The sequence below is a fragment of the Chroicocephalus ridibundus genome, chromosome 5 (assembly GCF_963924245.1).
Source record: "Chroicocephalus ridibundus chromosome 5, bChrRid1.1, whole genome shotgun sequence".
NCBI lineage: Eukaryota > Metazoa > Chordata > Aves > Charadriiformes > Laridae > Chroicocephalus > Chroicocephalus ridibundus.
The window spans coordinates 58,926,189-58,947,682 of NC_086288.1; the positions used below are offsets into that span (position 1 = coordinate 58,926,189).

General features: G+C 34.3%; 1 protein-coding gene across 4 annotated transcripts in view; it reads right to left on the reverse strand.

Annotated features, from left to right (window-relative positions):
* TAPT1 (transmembrane anterior posterior transformation 1) overlaps window positions 1-21,494 on the reverse strand; it is a 49,478-nt gene that overhangs the window by 20,401 nt on the left and 7,583 nt on the right. Inside the window, exons 2-8 of one of the 4 annotated variants that reach the window (XM_063335463.1) lie at window positions 19,150-19,268; window positions 14,975-15,041; window positions 14,278-14,301; window positions 6,453-6,615; window positions 2,373-2,508; window positions 1,395-1,492; window positions 1,170-1,239 (exon numbers count right to left, since the gene is read on the reverse strand). In XM_063335463.1, coding sequence (XP_063191533.1) covers window positions 1,170-1,239; window positions 1,395-1,492; window positions 2,373-2,508; window positions 6,453-6,615; window positions 14,278-14,301; window positions 14,975-15,041; window positions 19,150-19,159 — 568 coding nt within the window. In that variant the 5' untranslated portion in view covers window positions 19,160-19,268. The remainder of the gene's footprint in view (window positions 1-1,169; window positions 1,240-1,394; window positions 1,493-2,372; window positions 2,509-6,452; window positions 6,616-14,277; window positions 14,302-14,974; window positions 15,042-19,149; window positions 19,269-21,494) is intronic. The other 3 variants (XM_063335461.1, XM_063335464.1, XM_063335462.1) reach the window with 3 other exon arrangements.

The following is a 21,494-nucleotide window of genomic DNA, read 5'->3' on the forward strand; positions in this document are numbered from 1 at the left end:
AGAAAATTTATAAAAACTCATCTATGTTTTCTGTCAATATTTTAATAAACATCATTTTTAGATGTTCTCACTGTAAAATTACATACATTTCATTTTAAAAATGCAAGTATTTAAATTTTGGAATCAAAAATACATACTATTAGCACAGAATAAACACCTTATCAAGCTGACCAGGAAGATTATTTTTAGCGTTTTTAAGAACTTCTATAAGGCAGATTAAAATTTAGTGCTAACTCTTCTGTTATGTGATGTATTTAAGATTTTATGTAAACAATCTTTCACCCAATGCATCATAAAACAATTCCATTTAACATTTGCCTGTAATATCATTGCAGTTTACAGATGAATTAAACAAAAATCACATCAATAGCCATAATGCAAAATGTGAAGCAAGCTTGCTGGAAGTTTAACTCTTGATAAAAAAATACAAATCATCAGTTTTTAAATAAGCAGCTACATTTATTTTTTTTACCCTACTGAACATTTGAGTTCTCTGGTTTAAAAAACAAGGAGTGCGAATGAAAAAATATATGCTATGCTGTTTGCTTATCTGTATAAGTAGTTGTGACCAAAAATGTCATATGCACAAAATAACAGAAGCAAATGTGTCCAAAGAGCAGAAAGTGTTACAAGGAAAGAAGCTCTAATACAACCTTAAAGTGCAGTATCTCCTATTAGTTTTGAAACCAAAAATTCAAGAAATATTTCAGATGTCTGATATAAGTATTAGAAAGAAACACCATCAAAGGATACTTATAAACAGCTTTTCCTCATGAAACACTCATCCTCACAACTGCCAAACAACAAGCACTCAGAGATCACTGTCAAGACAGCACACTAAAAAGTCAACTTTTTGAAAACATAGAAGACTTCACAGATTTCGAAGCATGGATATTTTGAGTATCATAATTTAAATCTGAAATTTGTATTTAATAACTTTAGCACCCAGTAAATAGGTTGTTTTAACACTTCAAATAAAAACTAGCCATTGAAGGAAAAACATTGCATCCTACTGAGCCACAAAGTAATAGGGGATCTGAGGAATTCAAGTTAGAATGCTCAAATTCACCAAGGTAAAGCTGTTTTAACATTAATATTAAATAAATTAATATATTAAAAAATCAGCCTCTCACTTCGTCTTTTCTCCTGATTAGCACAGCCATACGTACCGCTATTTGACATTTGAAAAAGGTTGTTCTTCTCAAACTTCTTGAAAACACTTCCTTTTATTTCAACGAACTGCAATTTTTAAAAACAGCCAGTTAGTTTTTATTGATAAAAACTGATATCAACTAATTAGACAATAAAATAACACGCAAATAGAGATATGATACACAAAGATGAAGGATGCTGAAAAAGTTTAGGGTAGCTATATAATAAAGCTACATACTTACATTATTGGACATCATGATGGTAAGCAGTGACTTATTGTGAGAGTTGAAGGCCACATTAAGGGTTGTTGCTTGAACCATTATAAGAATAGCATGCAGGACTAGATAGCAGGGTTAAGGAAGTATATTCGGAAATAATTTTTCTGCACAACAGTGCTGAACAGCACCCCAACTCAAATTTCCTGTTTTGTTTCCAAAGCTTAACAAAAAAGTTTCTATCTCCCTGTCAACTAGACTTACAGCAAGACAGTACTTAAACCTATGTAATGTACCCACAGTGCACTGTAGCATGTAATAATTATGTTAATTTTTCTTGTTCTAAAAGCCCACTGACATTAGTCAGGAGAAAGAGCAATACAACCTGAAGGAAATATGAAGGAAATATGAGATGAGATAAAGACAGGTTCTGAATTAGCCTAAAGATTCAGAGAAAACAGAGGAAAGTACAAGAATTATAAATTCATCACCACATCAACCGGACTACGTATCTCTCTACGGATCATTTTCATCAGTTCACCGTAAGGTTACTTCACACTAAACTCATTCATATCCTGAATATGTCTGAGTTTATCCCTCATTTCAAGAAAATGTTTTCAAGCTAGGTGTCTGTAACATTCCTCTAATAACAAAACCCCACTGTCCTGAAGACCCTGTGACTGAAAATACTCAAATACAAATCAGAAATTAAAGTTTCCATGAACTATCTAATTACTGTTTTTCATTTTACTACACATTACAAATTAAAAAGCTGTGTACTACTGCAGTGGTATGCCATTATGAAAGTTTTTTTAAAGCAGGTTAAAAGGTTTTTTTCATTCATTTTAAAAAACTCATAGTGCTAGCAATCTTACTTGGAAAGTAAAGGAACACTGATTTAGGAATACTATCAATTCTTCAAATATATTAAAGTAAAATAATGCAGAGCAGTTACTGTGTAATTTAATTTAGACAAAAATGCAATTTATTGAAGAAAAAGGATACAGACATACAGCACTGCCATGAAGAAGTGAGGAATCACACCTATGTGAGCTCTTTTTCTTTCCTTAGGTTCTGTAGCTGTCCAATAAAGAGCATCCAAAATATCTTGTCCAAATGAAGAAAACAGACGATCAGCCACCTAAACAAGAACAACTTTTTACCGCCTTAAAGCAATATTTTACTCTCCAACACCTGAATATGTCACTGTAAGTACAGCTCAACCTTAATAAAAGTTTCACATATTTATCACTTCCCATCTTTTGTGCATGTCATTTCCACTCTGGATTTCACAGTAATATTGTTCCTTTTGTATACTCAGCATCTTACTTTCCCTCTCAAATTCACTATCCCTGTTTCAACAGTATTTACAATATATAACCCTGTAGTGTTATCTTAGATGCTTCCTTGGAAGTCATCCAAGTACAATTCAGACTTCAGCCTTTGATAAAGCAATATGTATGTCACGTCAAACTGTCCTAAATGTGTTTTTTTTTTTTTTTTTCAAATCCCTCTGGGTTTAATAGGGGAAAAAAATAATAAAAAGTGCATTTCAAACACGTGATAGGGAACAACATCAGCTTACAGGTACAAAAAGGACTGACATTAGATTTGGCTGTACTCTTTCCTTACATCTTGGAATAAAGTATATACTCAATACAAATCTCTGCATAAAGCAGAATTCAAAATTAAAAGTCCTATAACACAACAGCAAGTGATCAAGAGGGACTAGAAAGTCCGCCAAAAAGGGAAAATTAATTTGAAAAAACTACAAACATCTGAAATGTAACCCATAGACTACACGCACAAATAGGAACAAAACTAGCAGTAACTCTAAAGATAGGAAAAACATGGACAGCGATCTGAGCTTGTAATTCAATACCACAGCAAGAAAGGTCACACGGAGCTCCACCAGTTCTCAACGCTTCATCATTATCAAGCACGTAAAACTGAAGATCATTATAAGGAAAGCCTGTTTTTTGCCTTTACACTACAGTTCAGTAATTTTAAAGCTAAGCTGAACAGGACAACAAAATTAGCACTTCAAAAATTAAATTCAGTATCACAAGGCACATGTCTGGCTAAAAAAAAAAAAAAAAAAAAAAAAAAAGAGATCTCTCTCATCGCTTACTAACTCAACCAAACAGAAATAGTTATACATGAAAAACTGATTCTATCTACAGAGTAAAGACAACTGATAATTCCTCTTTCTGTCTTTTGGTAAGATAACAATTTTGGACATGTTAAAACAACATGTAGCAATATAGAACTAGGTGCATGATGTACCTGCAAATATTGAACCATACCTATTAACTAGAAAATAAGTTCTTTGGACAACATAAGTAAACCTAGATTTGGGATCATTTCCTGACTTTGTTAATTGAGAGTTGTAAAGGTAAAGATACTGAAGGGTGAAAAGTCATACGCTTTATATTATTCAAGCCAACATTTACTGAAGTTTCACAAAACATGAAGGCTGAATTAAAACAAATTTTTACGGGATGTCTGAAGTAAACTGTACTGTGTGCTACTCTTTAAGCATCACCTATGAAATAAAATGAACAAAACCATGAGGTGATGAATTATCATAAATCTGAAGTTCAAACACCCATTGGTTTGAGAGATATTTACAGTGGTATTGTTTTCGGCTTTTAAATTTTGTAAATTAAGGTGGTCTGCATTATTTGGTTCCTGCTCATTGTGATGACCCATTGAGTAATTACACCTGGTGTAGTAACACCAACTACACAATGCTTAGAGTTTGGTAAGTTTTTGTTCACAATATTGTGAGGGTTTTAATAGATAAAATGGCGGCTTTGCTTTCCTTTTTATTTAAGCAGTCCTTGTTTCTTAGCTGACAGGATAGAAAATATTAAAACCCACCACACAATATTGTTACTTGCTTTTCCAAATATGACTTACCTAAACCCTACATGCCGGCTCCAGGCTCCAGCAGAATTCCATGGTGAGTGCTGTCACCAGCATAACGCACACTGGGGCTTCACAAGGAGCAGGAGCCGGTGGGTCTGAATCTAAAAAAGAAAAGTGTCATTTTAAGCCAAATGTGCTGAATGCTCCACTTAGGCTGTCCATCTGGAGCATTCAGCACATAATTTGAAGACTCTGCGTTCCTTCTATCTGTCCAGGACAGTATTCCCTGGACTTGCCAACAGCCGAAAACATTAGGACATTGTAAACATCTCTGTAGCTCACTGATTTAACTAAATTAAAAAGATCTTCCTATTTTGAAAACTTGTGAAAATGTAAAGTTTATTACTTTAAAAAAAAAAAAAAGCATATTTAATAGTTTTTTAAAAAGCATTGGTTGCATTAGTAGCAAAGACTTAAAACAAAATGCACCGAAGTAGCCTAAACAAGCCAATATTCAAAATGTTGAAAGCTGTCTATCAACCAGTAGCTGATGGCTGACTAACACCAGTTGACTGTCAACCACTATTTCAGTGGGATCCCATGACATTTTCTGCCAACGCTGTGGCTGTAACCTACCAGAGTAAAAAAGCCCCTTAAAAAAACACGCTTTCTGCTTGGGTTTCATGAGACATCATGGAAATTAAATACAGTTTCCAACTTCAAAGTCTAATGTAGTTTTTCTAGTAACTACGAATGGTAATGGTGCATCAGTAAGACATCACCCTTTCCTAAAAAAAAAAGATATGAGACAGCACTTCTTAGTTGAGACACACGCTTTTGTTTCTGCCAAACCTAGCAAAGAAACTAAACTCAACTCTTGATTCAAAACGGAATGGTACATGGCTTCCAATTCACAGCAAACACTGCAGTCTCCCTTCAAATTACATGGTAAGCACATAGTGCTGTACTTTCTCAGCTTTAAGAGAAGTGACTTGAAGTAGTCTTGAAATAAAGAGAAATTACTATTTTGAGCACATGGATTTATTTAGTAAGTGATAATTATCACAGATTATGGAACTATATATAGATGAGTATTTCCCAACACAACTAAAATCCACGTAGTAACTCAATTTAATATTTGTGCATGTTTTTCAGCAAATCTAAAATCAAAGGAAACAAACCCCTATGAATAAACAACTGAGGTGGCTTGTATGATATTTATTTCACTTAGGATCGTGAACTGTGTTCCTTATGCAGTATTTTCATATTTTATGAGGAAAGAACAAATGTCTTTAGACAAAATATTCAGATTTTGTACAAAGCGCAGCCCTGTTTCAGCAGTCTTCAAACAAAGGTACAACAGATGTTCAAACAAGGATTAATACGCTATTCAGAGATACCAGAATCCTAGTAGAGTAACTCTTGTGTACAAAGCTCTGATTCAGTCCTTTTAAGAGGCTGTATTCCTAGCACGTCCTATATTTGCAGGATGGAGATAAGATTGTAGCTATGAAAACATTATTTACTTTGTGAATCATTGATCATAGAAGTGCAATTAAAAATCTCATGCTTTACATTATTAACAAAACAGAACAATTTTTTTCCCCCAGAATTTCTCTTTATTTTACCTCCCAAACCAGAATTTCCTTTTCTTGTTTCACTATATGTATTCAACTTACTGTTTATGTACTCAGGCTTTTTTGTCTGCTAGCAAGGACTGAGACAGGTTAAACAGCAACATTTGTCCTTGCACACAATGAAAGCCATATTTCCACAATGAAGAATTAAAAACTAAATTCCATGTCTTCTACCACCTCGCTTCTCTCTCAGGATCTCATCACTGTTACAAATCAATAGTTTCTATTTTTCTCAGTAAGTTCAAAACCTCATTAATTTCACTTCTTGCATTTCAGTTTAAGACATTTCTTCTTCCATTTCAGTTTAAGACATTTCTTCTTCCATTTCCAGTTTTTAATTTTCATTCAACTAAATTGATTAATAAGCTCCAGAAACCAGGCAATATGAAACAGTACCTACAAAAACACACTTTTCACGAACTTGTCTGTTTCACTGCATCTAGGCTTATCATGGGTGTGTGCACATTTGTGAGAATACGAGATGTGCCATGTTTTAAGCACAAATACTGCAATACAACAATATTTTTAGATAGTCTGAAAAAAAGCATGCTTGATATTCTGATGCTACCATTCTTACCTCAAGCATATTATAGATGATGTAGAGCTTTATGACAGACTGTCCCCTTATCAGATGATACATCATAGAGTAGTCAACATAGTGCATCATGAAGTAGCAGATGACCAATATAACTCCTTTGAGAATGTCACATACCTGAGCGGGTTGTAGCAAACGTCTATCACTGAAATACAAAGGGCAAAAAGTTCCACTAAATGTCATATACCCACAAAATACAAATGTTACCAAGTCAATAGGAATTTACAGAAGCTCTTAATGGAGGATATATTTTTAATGTAGTTTATTACTGCCCCTTCTCCTGTCCCTCACTCCAACACAAAAGGACCATCATGACTGTGTTACACATTTGTAAGATCACACTCCTGAACAGGATCACATTCTCTTATCTGCCACATCCATTTAGTCAAAATACTGTATTTGCTGGGTAAGAGCTCTCAACTTGTTAAGAAACTTCCGCATGCCCTTTGGTTTTTAATTTACCTTCCCTCTTCCAGCCAATTCTACTCATCATTTTGATTTCCTCAGTTACAGAAATTGCCTTTGTTATAACCAAAAGAAAAAGAAATGAAGCAGTCATCTTCAATTTCAGTATAATGAACCAGATGCTGAGGAACGCGTTCTAAACGCAACTCCATATCTTCTTTTAGCTCTAAGCTCTGCAGCAGTAAATGCAAACATTTTGACATCAGAACTTGAGGTTAATCTTGAACCAATGCAGAAGTTTTCTATAGTCCCACAAGTAACCCAGAAGACTAAATGAATCATTACACGATTTCATCCAATGAACTAAAACTACAGGAAGAAAACGGCTTTACCTCAATTCCCACAATAGCAGCCATAAGCATAATGAAATTGCAAGGCAGTGTTTACATGTCCATTTACTTAGTTCAGTATTAATAGAATGCAAAGCATTTAAAAAGCCTTCAAATTAAATCCAAAGGTTATTTGAGAATTAAATATAAAAAATAGAGAAATAATTTCTATTACATGTATGCATTTTTAATATACACTGAAAGGCTTTCACAGAAGTTAACCTTTCACAAAAGTCGGAACCAATCAGCAGAATGAAAGTTAGGAATTTTCATTTTCTATATTCTTAAATCACTAGGTTATCTAGAGATTAGACAATGCTCCCATAAACAGATAACACATTTAGAAAAAAATTAGAGTAAGTTGGTAAAAATCCATAGTCATAGTCTTTTTAAAAAACCTCTAAACAGTTAATTATGACCTCAGGTAGTCAAGATGTTCTACAGCCCCTGCAGACAAGTTAAAAATCCCAGCCACCTGACTCATTCTATTTAAACACAACATCAGAGCTAGAGTGTTATACTTAGGGTTTCTTTGTTGTCTTCCATTCAAAAGAAAAAATCCCCAAAGACAGCATTCATGCATGATAACACTCACAAATAGATCATGCTCATTCTAGAGGTACGAGCGAGAACGTTTCCAGAACTCTCAGATTTACAGTATTACACTTTGAACAGAGTGCAACTGCTCCTTTTATTATATACTTTACACGGCACAATCTGTATTAAAATCAGTTATATTCTGCATAACAGAATTCAACCTGGTCCCACACACCAGAACTGCTTAGAACAGCTTTTTCACCCTAAGAGTCACTTTCTTGCTCTCAGAAGTCATCCAGTAATAGTAACCACATCACATTTTATTTCAGACTAAATCCTTGACAAAAAGCCTCAGTGTATTTCCTGCCCCACCGCCCCGCCCCCAATTCAGCTTTAACTGAAAACACCAATTTACAAACTCGAAGAAAACTGCATGTGTCCATTTTCCAGCACATCCAGTATTTGCCTGCCTCTTCATTCTTCCAGCCAATACCTGCCTCATCATTAGAGAAGTAGTGAGTACCTGGTAGAGAAAACCTGACTAGCAAGAGAGACACCCACTTCAAAAGTCTATGTTTTAAAAGTATGGCAAGGTACCAATTTGTACAATGGGATAGTCTCTTGTTGAAATGCACTAGTAAGCAGAACCTGCTTATGAAGTTTCTGAAGCAGTCCTTGAGAAAGATTCTCACAGGAAAATGCTTTGATGTCCACAAATCAATACAGACTGAAAATTATCATGTTAAAGGTTTCTGGCTTACAAATAACATCAAAGATTCTCAACCACCAGCACAGTCACAAGTCACAGTTATTCTGTACTGTCAACCCTATCACTCTTCTGCTTGTGTTGATTTTCATGTGTGATTACACTCATTTCAGTAAAACACACTCGGGAGAAGACAATTTAAAAGTAGATAGCAACCACCACAGGGCAATAAAAACCCTAAGAACAGACTACGCACAATCAAGAGCACAACTGCTCTTCTAAAGGTGGTCTCAACTCTAAGAACTAACTCAGGAGAACAGTGCCATACAAAGGTGCATCCAAACTGGCACACAACATCCTATACACTGGAAAGGTGATGTATTTTGAGAATGTGCTGTGTACAGAACAAACTGAGTATCACTACAATTCAATTTACAGGCTGCCCGAAAGGGTCAGATCGACTACACTTGATGGCTGTGCCTTATAGCAATTATGCTTTTGTAGAATAGAATACGTTCAGATAATGTTTTTAGAGAATTTTATTTCTCAGAGTGACTTGGAGTTAGTTTCTCAGTAGTCCCTGTATCTTGAAAAAATGCAGTAAACATTCCATTTTTCCCTGAAATTTTAATTAAAAATACACTCTATTAATGTGCTATTCAACGTTGTGCAATAACTTCTTGTGCTTCTCATCCATGTGAAAAGCAGAACCAACAGTAATGCTGTGACAACCTCCTCAAAACACATCTTACCGCAAAAATATCCTCACAGTTTCATTTTACTCAGTTTGATGACAAAGGGCTCTCGGGACCTCTAACGCCCAGTCAGTACGAAGATTACTGCAAAGGCTGACTACAGAAAACTGCTTACTAGAAAGTGAAAAGAGCAAGAAGATCCTGGCATTTAAAATATATTCCAGCATTCTTTCATTGTACACTAAGAAAGACCCCTCCATATTGACTAGGCAAGTGATCTATGGTCTACAACTAACACGTATCTGATTGAAAGAGATTAACCATGACTACTGCATAAATCCACAAAAGCACTTTTATTGCAACAGAATCCTTTTCCGCTCTGGCTAATAACATTCACAAAAGGATTTTGAGGTGTGGCTCTGAATATAATATGGGATAGGGTTAATTATTTCCTACAAAGACAAGGAAATCAAGTAAATGGATTAAGTCTAATCATTTGTCACCTTTTGGCAAATATACAGAACAAACTACAAAGCCTGCAGTTATGAAATGGTGTAGTTACTGTTCAGTGAGAACTGAACACTGCAGTTACAGTATATGGTCAGGCTCACATTGGTTTAGTCTCTGTTTGTCAGAAATCATTCCTATCCTTCACATTAAACTGTTTAATACTGTTTAATAAACACACAGAGGCTGATGCTATTTTATGCCTGTCATAAAAAGTCTTACCCCACCCATTACACACATTATGTTTTCTGTATTCATTTTTCTCAATATATGTTTTTACTTATTGTCTCCAGTAACTACTCAGTGCGAACACTGGAAAGTACTTTCAGAACAATCTTGAGCACTAAGTAATCAGACTTTGTGATTAATATCACATACAAATTCATAATGCTATATTCGTCTACACCCTGAGTACTACAGAAAAAACCCAAACGCCAAACAAAAAAGCCAGTATCAGCCAAGCTATGATAACTATACAAAGGTCAAGAAACAAACAAGAAATATATAGCATAGTACTAATAATACTTTCAATATCTGATTTAAAAGTAGGGAGCCAAGAGGTAAAAACTAGACAATACTGAACTACCACACAACTCTAGAAACCATTGAGCAGAGATACGAGAAGTTGAAACAGCTTAGTTCATTTCAAAAGACTTTGTATTTTTACAGTTGTGCACGGAGTATGACAGAGGGAAAAGATCTCACATTAAAAATTAGTTATGGGTGTTTTTTCTCATGAATGAGAAAAGAAGAACAATAAAGAACACAGCAATCTTACTTTGTATTTAGTCATTCCAGTTACAAACCGGTAGATTCTACAAGCAGTAGAATCTTTCTACAGAAATCATTTGGTCTTTTCCTTCAAAGCTATCCCACGCATACAGTGATGCTGCAGAAGTGAATTAAATATTAACGCTTTCCCAGCTTTAGTGAACTCTGCTCTTAAAAGACAGTACCATGAGAGCCTTTGGCCAAGATGCAGTTCCTCTGATTTCCTACTGGATTCCAGTTACATGAATTGTTTCACAGTTTGGCCGATTACACAGCTGAAGATAATTTAAATTACAACTTTCACATCTCATAAGCCAGTAAATACGTGGATTCAGGGCATTTGGGCTGCCCTTCAAACGTGCATTAAGATACACGATTTCTGTCTTTTCACCTAATTACTTTCTGCCATTATTCTATTATTACTTAAAGATTTTTGCTGTAAGTCATGTTCTCCAAGACGCTTTTGACAGAATTTTACAAGTGGTTTCATTATGCTAAGCCTCAAGCTCCCATGTTTAGCTGTATAGACTACTAAAGAATAAAATTTTTAAACTAAACTTCTTCAAACATGAAACCTTAATAGGTTTCATGAGTAAGGCTTTCAAAGAGTAAGGCTTATCCATTCTTTCTATTATCCGCTACATAAAATTTTGTATTGCTTTACCTCTGAATACACTGAGCCATTTAAACATGAGATGATCCTTCAATCTGCATGAATTCAAGGTGAAAATCCAAGCATTCCTCTACAGATAGACTCTCTCACACTGCAACGCTAACTAGCAAATTAAGACAACACAGAAAAACACATGCAGGGACTTCAATATGCTACTGCACATACCTAACAAGATGTCCGAACTCTTCAGCCTTTGGGTACATTTACCTTTACATCTACTAATTGACAGAAAATCTCCACTGAAACAAACTCTTATGGCACCAAATAATATAATTATATAAATGCATGCTTACAGGGATATACAAGCTTATTATTAATTTTAATATAAGAAAGTGATGTGCGAGCCTTCCTACTAAACCACCCTATTCCACCATGGCATGCTTCTGTTTCAGCCCAGTCAATTAACAAAAGGAGAAGCGTGCCAAGTTCAATGCTTATCACGCAGTGTCTGGAGGCAGCTGAAAGTGAAAGTACAACAAAATTTTATACAGTGCACTGACGGACATCAACCAAGAACCAGGAATCCAGACAACCAGTCTGTTAATTACTTTTTTCAACACTATTTGCAAGATGAAGGTTTAATGCTCCTTCTTCAAAGTTTCCAGTTTATGGTTTGTCCACCTTGAGACACATTTAGAAAGCGCGAATTCAAGTCTCTCCTCTGTTTAGAAAACCACTGGATCTGTATGTTTTCCCTTTAGAAAGCTAAACACAAACAATTTTCCTTACAAACAGTTAGGAAGAGTTACTTTGCTATTCTACAGAATTAAAATAAATTACTATCACATTAGAATACTATCAAATATTCTGGCTACCCACAAGTTTGTTCTATACATTTTAGGAACAAAAAAAGAAAATCCAAATTATTTTCACGATTACTTGTGACATTTCTAAGAAAATTTGCTGTGTTACAAAATTAAGAGTCAAACTTATTTTAAGATATAAATAAAAGAGCTACCCAGTTAAGAAAAACTTGGTGTAAAAAACAGTGTTCATCATAAGCAATCTCCTTAGACAAGTGAAAGTTTAAGGAACTAGTTGCCTGACTGTCATTTTCAAGGTACGTCTATTTGACACCATACTCTAAAGGCCATGATCTACACTTCACATAGTAATAAGACATCTGTCTCCATCTACTGGTTGAAAACCACTAGGTTAAATAATTCATAAAGGATATGACCATACAAATGGTCATACTACTGATAGATAATGTTTGCGACTCTTTCAACTGAACAGTATGTTGGATTTCACAGTATTTTTCCTTTAAGATATTAAAGAAGCAAAACAGCTCAAGAGTTTCAGTGTATCAGCATCTACCACACCAACCAGTTTTTTTGTTCCAACAGCTGTACAATTAAGTTACTTGGCACTAAGCAGAGCATTATTAAAAATAAATCATAGTTTACTGATATTTGGCTTTAATATGTTACAAATCACAAGCAGTTAATGCACAAGTTTGCTTAACTGATTGATTTTCAAAAAAAACCCCAAGATCGGCTGTTAAGTGTTTTAATAACCTTTACTTACTGAGTTTAAAGTGGCTAAATCATTTGGAACATAAAATACACCTCAGGACAAACAGTATAAAAAAGAAATCTAAAAAAAAAATATCTCACTGCAGTCATCTATGGTATGCTTTTCAGAACTGGCACTGCAAAATGAACAACGTTTTCACTATATTGTATACAAAATAATCTGTAGATAAGTATACTTAGCTCTGAGTACTTAATTAGCATCCGATGCATAAGCACTCTGCATATATTATTTTAAACTTAACTCTGCACAGACTGTCATATGCTATCATACAACTTCTTTACTTTTGTCTCAGGCTTTCTGGTGCTCCTCAATTCTTCACTAGTTTGATTACATAAGGTTTTCCAGTCACCTTGTAGAGTTGTTTGGGGGTTGACTTTTTTTTTTTTTAAACTACCAGGAATTCGGTACATTTTTCTTGTTTAATTTTACAGTTTACTGCATTTTTAATTGGTTCCTTTAGTACAGTCGCATCCAAATAATTCAGATTACTCTAAACAATTACTCCTTCATAGTCAGCACAGACAAAATTTCCAATACTGATGTCACAGATACAGTCATTTAAAGATGAATACACTATCATTGCAAAAATGCTTTCGATGGATATTTTAATCTTAATAAAATATGAATGAACTAACCACCTGCAAACATAAAGATATATAAACTCTTAAGGTAACAGTATTATTTGTATAAATGTTACTGTACTTGACACTATTAAAAAAAAGCTTTTCATATATATGGGTAAATTGTTCCATTAATGATGTACTGAAGAAGTGTTTTAGCACTGAGATTACAAGTTTGAGCAAGTATTTTGAGGTAAATCTTTTCTAACGGTATTATTTATTCAATATTAACATTTTGAAATAATTAGACAACCACTGAGGTTTATATTAAGTAATAAACTAATTAAGTTATTGAAATGGTAGTCTAGTTAGAGTTTTGTTTAGGTATCTTTTCTTTCTCCATCTTCACATTACAGATACTTGTATGGAAACTGAACTGTAGGATTTTGTTTTACATGTAGATATTTCGTCTTGATCAAAGTCTTAATCCTTCCATGTATGCTTCACTAATGAACTGTGGTATCATAAATTTCTAATCTTATATGAAGCATTAACAAGAATGATCAGATTAACACATAAGGAGATATTTTCTTGTTAGCATACTAAGTATAGATATCAGGGAAATCAAAACCCAAGCAAGTTTGTCTAAAGGGCATAATTACTGATATAGCTACACACTAAGAATTTTCAGAACGCATGAAGTGATCTATTGGAAATATTTTTCTACAATTATGCTCAAGTTTGGTATTACGTTTGGCTTCAGGAAGAAAAGCTATTTTGATCAAATCTAATACCGAGTTCAAGGCTTTAAAAAGAGATACAGTTTACAGTATGCAGGACTTCACTGTTGTAGAATTGTTAGATATAGAGACTAATTGCTGATAAAAATATGCCCCAAACGAAGAATTCTAAGGTAAGGAAAGCTGAGTTTGCCAAGATTAAATGGCATTTCATTTCTCAAACAATAAAAAGCCTCTACATGCACACAACACAGCACGAGACCATGCTAAGAATGAAAGAAAACCAACCTTGCTGTTAGGCCCCGATGAGAGCTGTCTCAAAATAAATGAAAAAAAAAAAAAAGGTTTCAAATAAGTGATAACTAGAATTAGCTTTCATTAAGCTTTTATTTTTTTTAACAACAGAATCAAGTATAATTGAAGTCCGTAAATGAACATATGCTAAAGTGCTGTATTTTATTATGCAGAGAATCAACTTCAAGTCTAATACTAAGATACCTGGCAACGAACTTTCTGAACTCCTCAAAATTTACATTAAGTGTTACAAAAAACCTGCTTGAGGTACACACAAAAATACAGCTATGAACCTGACTGAAGTGTTACTTAGAATAAACGTAGAAAAGCTTAAGGCACTATAAACTAAGTACAGCAGGGGCTACAGTTTTTCCAAGATACCCTATTTTAAATTGGGCTGAACTGGTCCACAGCCACAGTATATTAAAAAAAAAAAAAGTTTTAAATCTATTAAGATCACAACCTATTTCCACAGCGATACAAAGCTACACATGGAAACATACCTACCATAAACAGCACCGAATCAATTTCATGTGTTCATTATTAAAACTAATTATTGTTTTCTCCTTTGAAGTATGTTGGTTAATTTAGCTATACTATTCATTTGTAATCAGCCTTTTTACTGATTACATGTAGATGTGTGAATTTGGCTGACAGCATAGAATGAAAAAGAAAATCAGGATTTACTCACCAAGGAGGAATCCCTGTGACACCACATTCCATCCTATAAAGGAAGTGAAAGTGCTCTTCCCTTCGGTCTGATTTACAAGAAAGAAAGAAAGAGAAGGTTGTAATGTTGCTACACTATGCACTATTATGGAAAGGAGAAAGGAGTACTTGATCTGAGAGTTTACTACAGAAAATATGGAATACAGCTGCCTCTTTTTTGGTTGGTAGAAAGCCAGACATTTTGGTGGACAGGTGCACTACTTTCTCAATGAACTTAACCAGACAACAGGAAGTTTATGTATTTAACAGCTATAGCCCTTAGCAAAAAAAAAAAAAAAAAAAATTAGTCTTGGGAATAAGTGTGCAACAGAGGTTCAAACTTATTTAACAACTTGATAATATGAACAAAGAAATAATGTCCATAATAAGAAAGCCAGTTTTGGTTTGTTTAGGTTTTTTCTCCTGAGATGCATTCTTTCTACAGTTTCTTTAATGAAGTAATGTTGTTCTATTTATTTCCTACTGAAAAACATAAATCTATGATTTCACAGGAGGGCAATGAGAATTTTAAGAGGTACGTATAATACAACTGAAGCTAATGATGTTATTGCTGACAGGACCTAAATTCACTGATTTCAGGGAGAAGATAGAGTAAAAGAAAAACACAGAACACATATTTCTAATCTATATCTATTTCCACATGGAAAAAGCATACAAGATCTTTTCAATCAATCTTCATATATAAGAAAATTCATAATCTACTTCCGTATTTTCTTGAGAAAACTAGAATTTGGAGGGGGAAAAAAAAGAAAAAAAGGTCTCACTTTCCATAATAAGTCTTACTTGCTTTGTGGACAAGATGTAAAATGCCTTTAAGTGTAATTAAATTGGGAGTCCCATCAGAGTTTCACTAAGATACAATTTTAGCTTTCATACAATGGTGTTTTTCGAATAACACAGAAGAGCTTTTCCACCTCCCCATAAGAGCTTTTATTAGCGTGCAACATATTTTCAAGAAAAAGAAGAAGTTAGCTCTATATAAGGGTTTCAAATCAAGCAGAGATATTAATCTGCACAGAATCTCTCTGTCTGGGGTATTAAAAAAAAAAAAAGTCTCTGAATTGTAAAAGAAAACCGTGCCTTTCAACCACAGATAGAGTTAGTTTCAGGAACCTATCATCACAGACTATAATTCTGAAGAGAACTCCACCAGGTCCACTTCTCTCTCTACCTTAGATTTGTTGTTCCAGCAAAGTATGTGCTTTTATGTTGTCAAAGAATATTTTAATAAAATGATTCAAAGAGAATAATTTAAGAAACTTCTTTCCATGACTTGGAAGAAAACACAGCAGACCTGATTTTTTTTTTTTTGTAATTTCAGAAGATGTAATTTAATTTTGTAAAAGTGTTTGTTAATTTTTTTAAGAGCATCCTAGTATTTACTGAGCATAGCAGTAATGAAGTTGCACCTGCCAAAACTACCACAATCTGATGATTCAGCCACTGCCAGTTTGACCGCAGTTTAGTTTACTTAATGACAGAATGTTGGATTCTTCTGACTGAAGTTTTCGAAGTTTTAGAGTCTCTCTAAAATAACTATGTTAACACCAATATAGCTCTGACAAATACACAGAACTAAATTTACTCAAAAAGAAAGACCAAGTGATGAGGAATGCTTATTTAGCAGTCAAACTGAAGCACTTACACTGCCTAGGCAGAAAAGGGAAACAAATTTAAGATACTTTACTCTGTTCCCTTTCAGACCTCTGTAAGAGGGAATATTAAAACGTGGAAGTGGCTATAAAGCACTCCCCCTACATTTAAGCACTGCACACAACACCACAGACCGGAATTAGCCCATCCTACATGGAATGTGTTTTTATTGTTTTAAAGAAATAATGGGCAATATAACCTTTTTCTATACTGAAAAGAGCAGAAAGTTATGAGGAAATAAATGAACTGAAGCATAAGCTGGAAGGGAGACAGAACACTCACTGCTCAATCACTTCACTGAGATGTTGAGAAAAAAGTCAAGATGAAGGGAGGAGCACTTTTATTTACTACACAGAATGGAATATGATGTGGCAGGTTCAAAGAATAACTAGTCACGCCTCTCAACACTTACTTGACATTTGTGAGGAAATACAAGCTAAAAGATAAACAGCCACCTGCTTTGTAAGTACCTTTTGCAATTACAGATGTGTTTTACCTATTGAGCTCTATTTTGTCACAAACACATAAAAATATGTTTCATATTATAAAATAAAATCCTGAATCTTCTTTGCCATAACAAATCAAATCAGCGTAACTAGAAGAACAACAAGAAAACCCCCCAAAAGCAAAGTGCAGGCTCTGAATATTTGGAAATAAGAATCATTACATCTGAAAAAGTTCCATTACATACTATAAACATGAATTGTGAACCTTTCAATAAAAAGCCACCACCTTTAAAACATAAATGAATTAGACAAAGCCTCAAGTAGTGAACAAATAAAAGAGTTCCTTGAGGAAACTGTGAAAAGGGAAATCGCTTCAGGAGTCGGTACAAAAACAAAGCCTTCTTCACTCAAGATAATCTGTTTCACTGCATCTTACCTGATAACACTTAAAAGTTAACATAGTCAAGTTGAATAGATTAAACTGGATTCTATCCTGCCTCACACACTACAAATATTGTCAAGTAAGCAAACTAAGTTTTAACATTGAAGAGTGTGTACATATGTACACACATAAACACGCATGCGTGAGTGTACATGGTATTTTCAATGTCATTTTCTTCGGTATATTGAACAACACCCAAAATCAGTAACTGGTCTTTCAAATTTTTAATTGTAATTTCAGAAGAGCAGAAAAATTGTTTGTAAAAGGCAAAGCTGGGTTTACAAACAAGGAAGAACACTGTTTAAACAGAAAAAAGTAGTGAGATTCAAATGATAGGGTAAAATCCATTACATTTCCCTCAATTTTAGTATTTTAGCAATAGCATCTGTACAGATATTTACAAATCTGCACAAAATTTAACTTGTCATCAGGTTAAAAGTGAATAGCTGTCATATTTTTGACACAGCTAGGAAAACTCTCTTCATATAATGAAAGTCTGAGAGTCAGCTCAAAATTAACCGCAATAAAATATTAGACTGCCACCTAGTGCCTATATTAAGCATCATCAAAGTACAAACATTAACTTAAGGATATACTTTAAAATATTATTTCTTATGCAACTAGACTAGCATTTGCTCTAATCAGAACATACATTCTAAACCATGCATATAAAAGCACTTCATATATAAAATATAAAAGACTATTAATAATGCAAATGCAAGTAACTCGAAACAAAACCAAACCCAAACCAATCAGCTACCATAGATCAACTTAAAGTTTGGGGAAATCCAGAAAGAAACCCCTGAAGTCCTTATTTATTCAAGCAAAAATTACAACATCAGTACAAATACTCATTTTCTTTTAGGCTACGCTTAAGGCTTACATAATCAACTTTACCATGAAGTAGCAACTTCTACAAAGGAAATTAATTCTATCCAATTTTTGATGTCTATGCCAGAAAGGCAAACTAAAAATCCTGTGTATAGCAACTTCTTCTTAGTATTGATCTGAACAAAAAAGCAAGGGGTTAAGGTCTAAAATTTCTTAATATTATTCTGATTAGTTAGCCTTATCCAATTACTCTCTAAGATTCTTTGAGAGAAAGAAAAGAACACATTTTATATAAGGATCCTTTGGGCAAAGTTTACTGTGGAAATAAGGAAAACCTTCGTTGTTAAAAAAAAAAAAAATCAAACTTTTCTTTCAATATCAAAGAGTCTACCAAAAGACGTGAGAAAAGTCATTAACTCAAGTCTAAGAAATCTTAAAACACTATTCAAATACATGTTAGTTAAAAGAGCAAAACTATAGGGTAGGGTTATATCTCTGTCCTTTACTAACCTGATATGCCTAAGTGATGCTGTTACCAAACTTTTGCACCCAAAGGAAACAACAATGACAGTTAGTGACTGGTGGCAAAGCTTAAAGGTCCCATCCACACCTTTGCTTTGGCTAGTTTAGACCAGAACGCCTATTTTACAGTGGAAGAAATCACTAGAGGTTCAAACAGCACTGAAAGGCCATAAAATTAAGTGCAAGAATAAATAGAGAAACATTATTCAAGGGTTTCAACGCCCTTCTCTTAAATCAACTTACCGTAAGCCATAGCAAGGCAACGTGATGAACCGGAACATTGCCAGAAAAACTCTCAGAGGAAGCAGGGTGAATACATACAGAAAAGCATCCAGGCACAAAAAAATTCCGAAAAACATCAACTAAATTACAAAAATAAAACAGAATTACGTTAGTAGTTTATAAGAGTTACAAAATGTTCACCAAGAATTATATTATTTTATGAAAAATACATTTACATAAGACTAATTAACCAAACAAGCACAACACTCTCTCTTGTTCAATCTGCTGAACTGTAAGAAAAATAACATGCTGTGCACTTGAAAGACTATTCAGCAAAAATTCTGCACCACAAGGTCCAAGCAGCAAAGACTTTTGCAGACTTCCATGGCTCACCGAACTCAGTTTACTGAATAGATGAATTACACTGGGATATAACTATGGCTCATTTTCCAATGGTGACTTTCCTCTAAGGTTACAAAAAACATTTTTAACCTTGGAAAAAAAAAACCAACGTAGAGCTGCGTGCAATGTGTACAGCCATTTTCTGCTACACCCTTTTTAATATGCTTTTTTTTTTTTCCAAAAAAAAATATTTTTTTTTACCTTGTTAGTTTTATATTGCACAGCTAATTACAGCTGTGGTAGTTCTTCAGAGAATATCCACCTTCTTCATACAAAAAATAACACAAAATATGAAACAGTAAACTTTCAGTTGCCCTCAGTTTAAATGCTTTATCCTTAATTTACAGAAACTGCTAAAGTCATTTCATTATAGCCACAAGTCAAGCAACTTTAAGATAATTAAACTAGACCTAAACTCTGCAATTAGAAAGCTCTTATATACCAGACTCTCCCCACATGACATTTCTTCTCTATCTGCTCTTTGAATCTATCTAAGATTTTCCTGAATGGGACTCTAGGCATATGCTTTTATGCTTCTGTCAGACCAGAAGCAAGTGGTTTTTTCCTGGAAGGAAAAAATCACATATAAAGGCAAGCTTAACTGGCTACACAATTAAGACTAGCAAGATCTAAGCAGGCCTAGACATCGATGACAGATATGCATTTACATGTGAAAGTTGTATGTATTGCTGATGGGAAAGGAAGATACTGGTTTGGGAGGTGAAAAAGTGAACCAAAGCACAAGCAAATTATTAATCTCCCACAAGCTCTTTGCCTTACAAAATACCTTCTTTGCCAGCTTGCACAACAGCCAGTTCAACATCCAACAAGCTAATATCACTGATATGTACCTTTCTCTCAACCTTACTCCTCATGCATCCTTGTAACTGTCAAAGCAGTCCCACCGAGTACACTCCGGTGTATCTATCCACAAGCCACATAAGAGCACTGCTATCATCTCTGAGCTGTTGCTTTCCCTTATAACACTATTTCTATCAGTTCTGCAGTCCGTACTTCAAAACCATCATGACATTAAGGTCTCCTCCCTGATATTCACCCATTCACCTCTAATACCATTTTCTAAAATTTCAGCAGGAAGTTATCATTTAAAATTATCAGAAGCAGATGTTACAAATAATGAATGAATTTATGCATTGCATTTTAACATGCCATTAAGCTACCTATTTCTTTGATATTTTTTAAACGAGGTGCAGAATATCCAGGCACTGAACATGCATTTTCCTTGTTTGTTTTGTTTTTGTTTTCTTTAAATTCTTAACTCAAGCAAAACAGAGGGATAGTGTGTCATCTTGCCCCTGTATTCTTTGAGGGCATCTTTATAATCTAGAAAACAACTCTGCACTTTCTTTTTGATTCAGATAGACTTCTCTACCTGAGTGTAATCACAGTTCTTCACGTTCTGTAAGCTTGTGCTAATATTTGCAATTATTGTTTAATGTCCTAATTTTCCTAATTTTTTACATTGCACTTGCGCATGCACCTGTTGAAATATGATCAGCACTGAACCTCCTACTCATTTCTGTAAACACTATTTTTGCTGCTACATTCCAGATACTGAGGAGCTAACAGAAAAGCTTATAGAGCTTCTCCATCACCATTTTAGCAAAAGAGCACGAAATTTCATTTTGAGATCAACTGACAAGCGTTCCCTTAAGATGGCACAAGTAGAGAGCACCTTTTCATCAGTATAAAAGACCTATCACAATGGAGAGCTTCCACTGAAACTGCACAAAAAGCTTGAGTGGGAGTAGCATTTATATTACAAGTTATCTAGCTTCTCTAAATAAAAAGGGGTATTCAGAACAACAAAAACCCTACCCTTTCAACATCACACTCCACTCTAAAATTATTTACCTGTAATAAATTCATGTTAAAGAATATCTCCTGAGATTAGGCTTTGATCAGTTTATTCCAGTTTATTCTCACTCTACCTCATGATGATT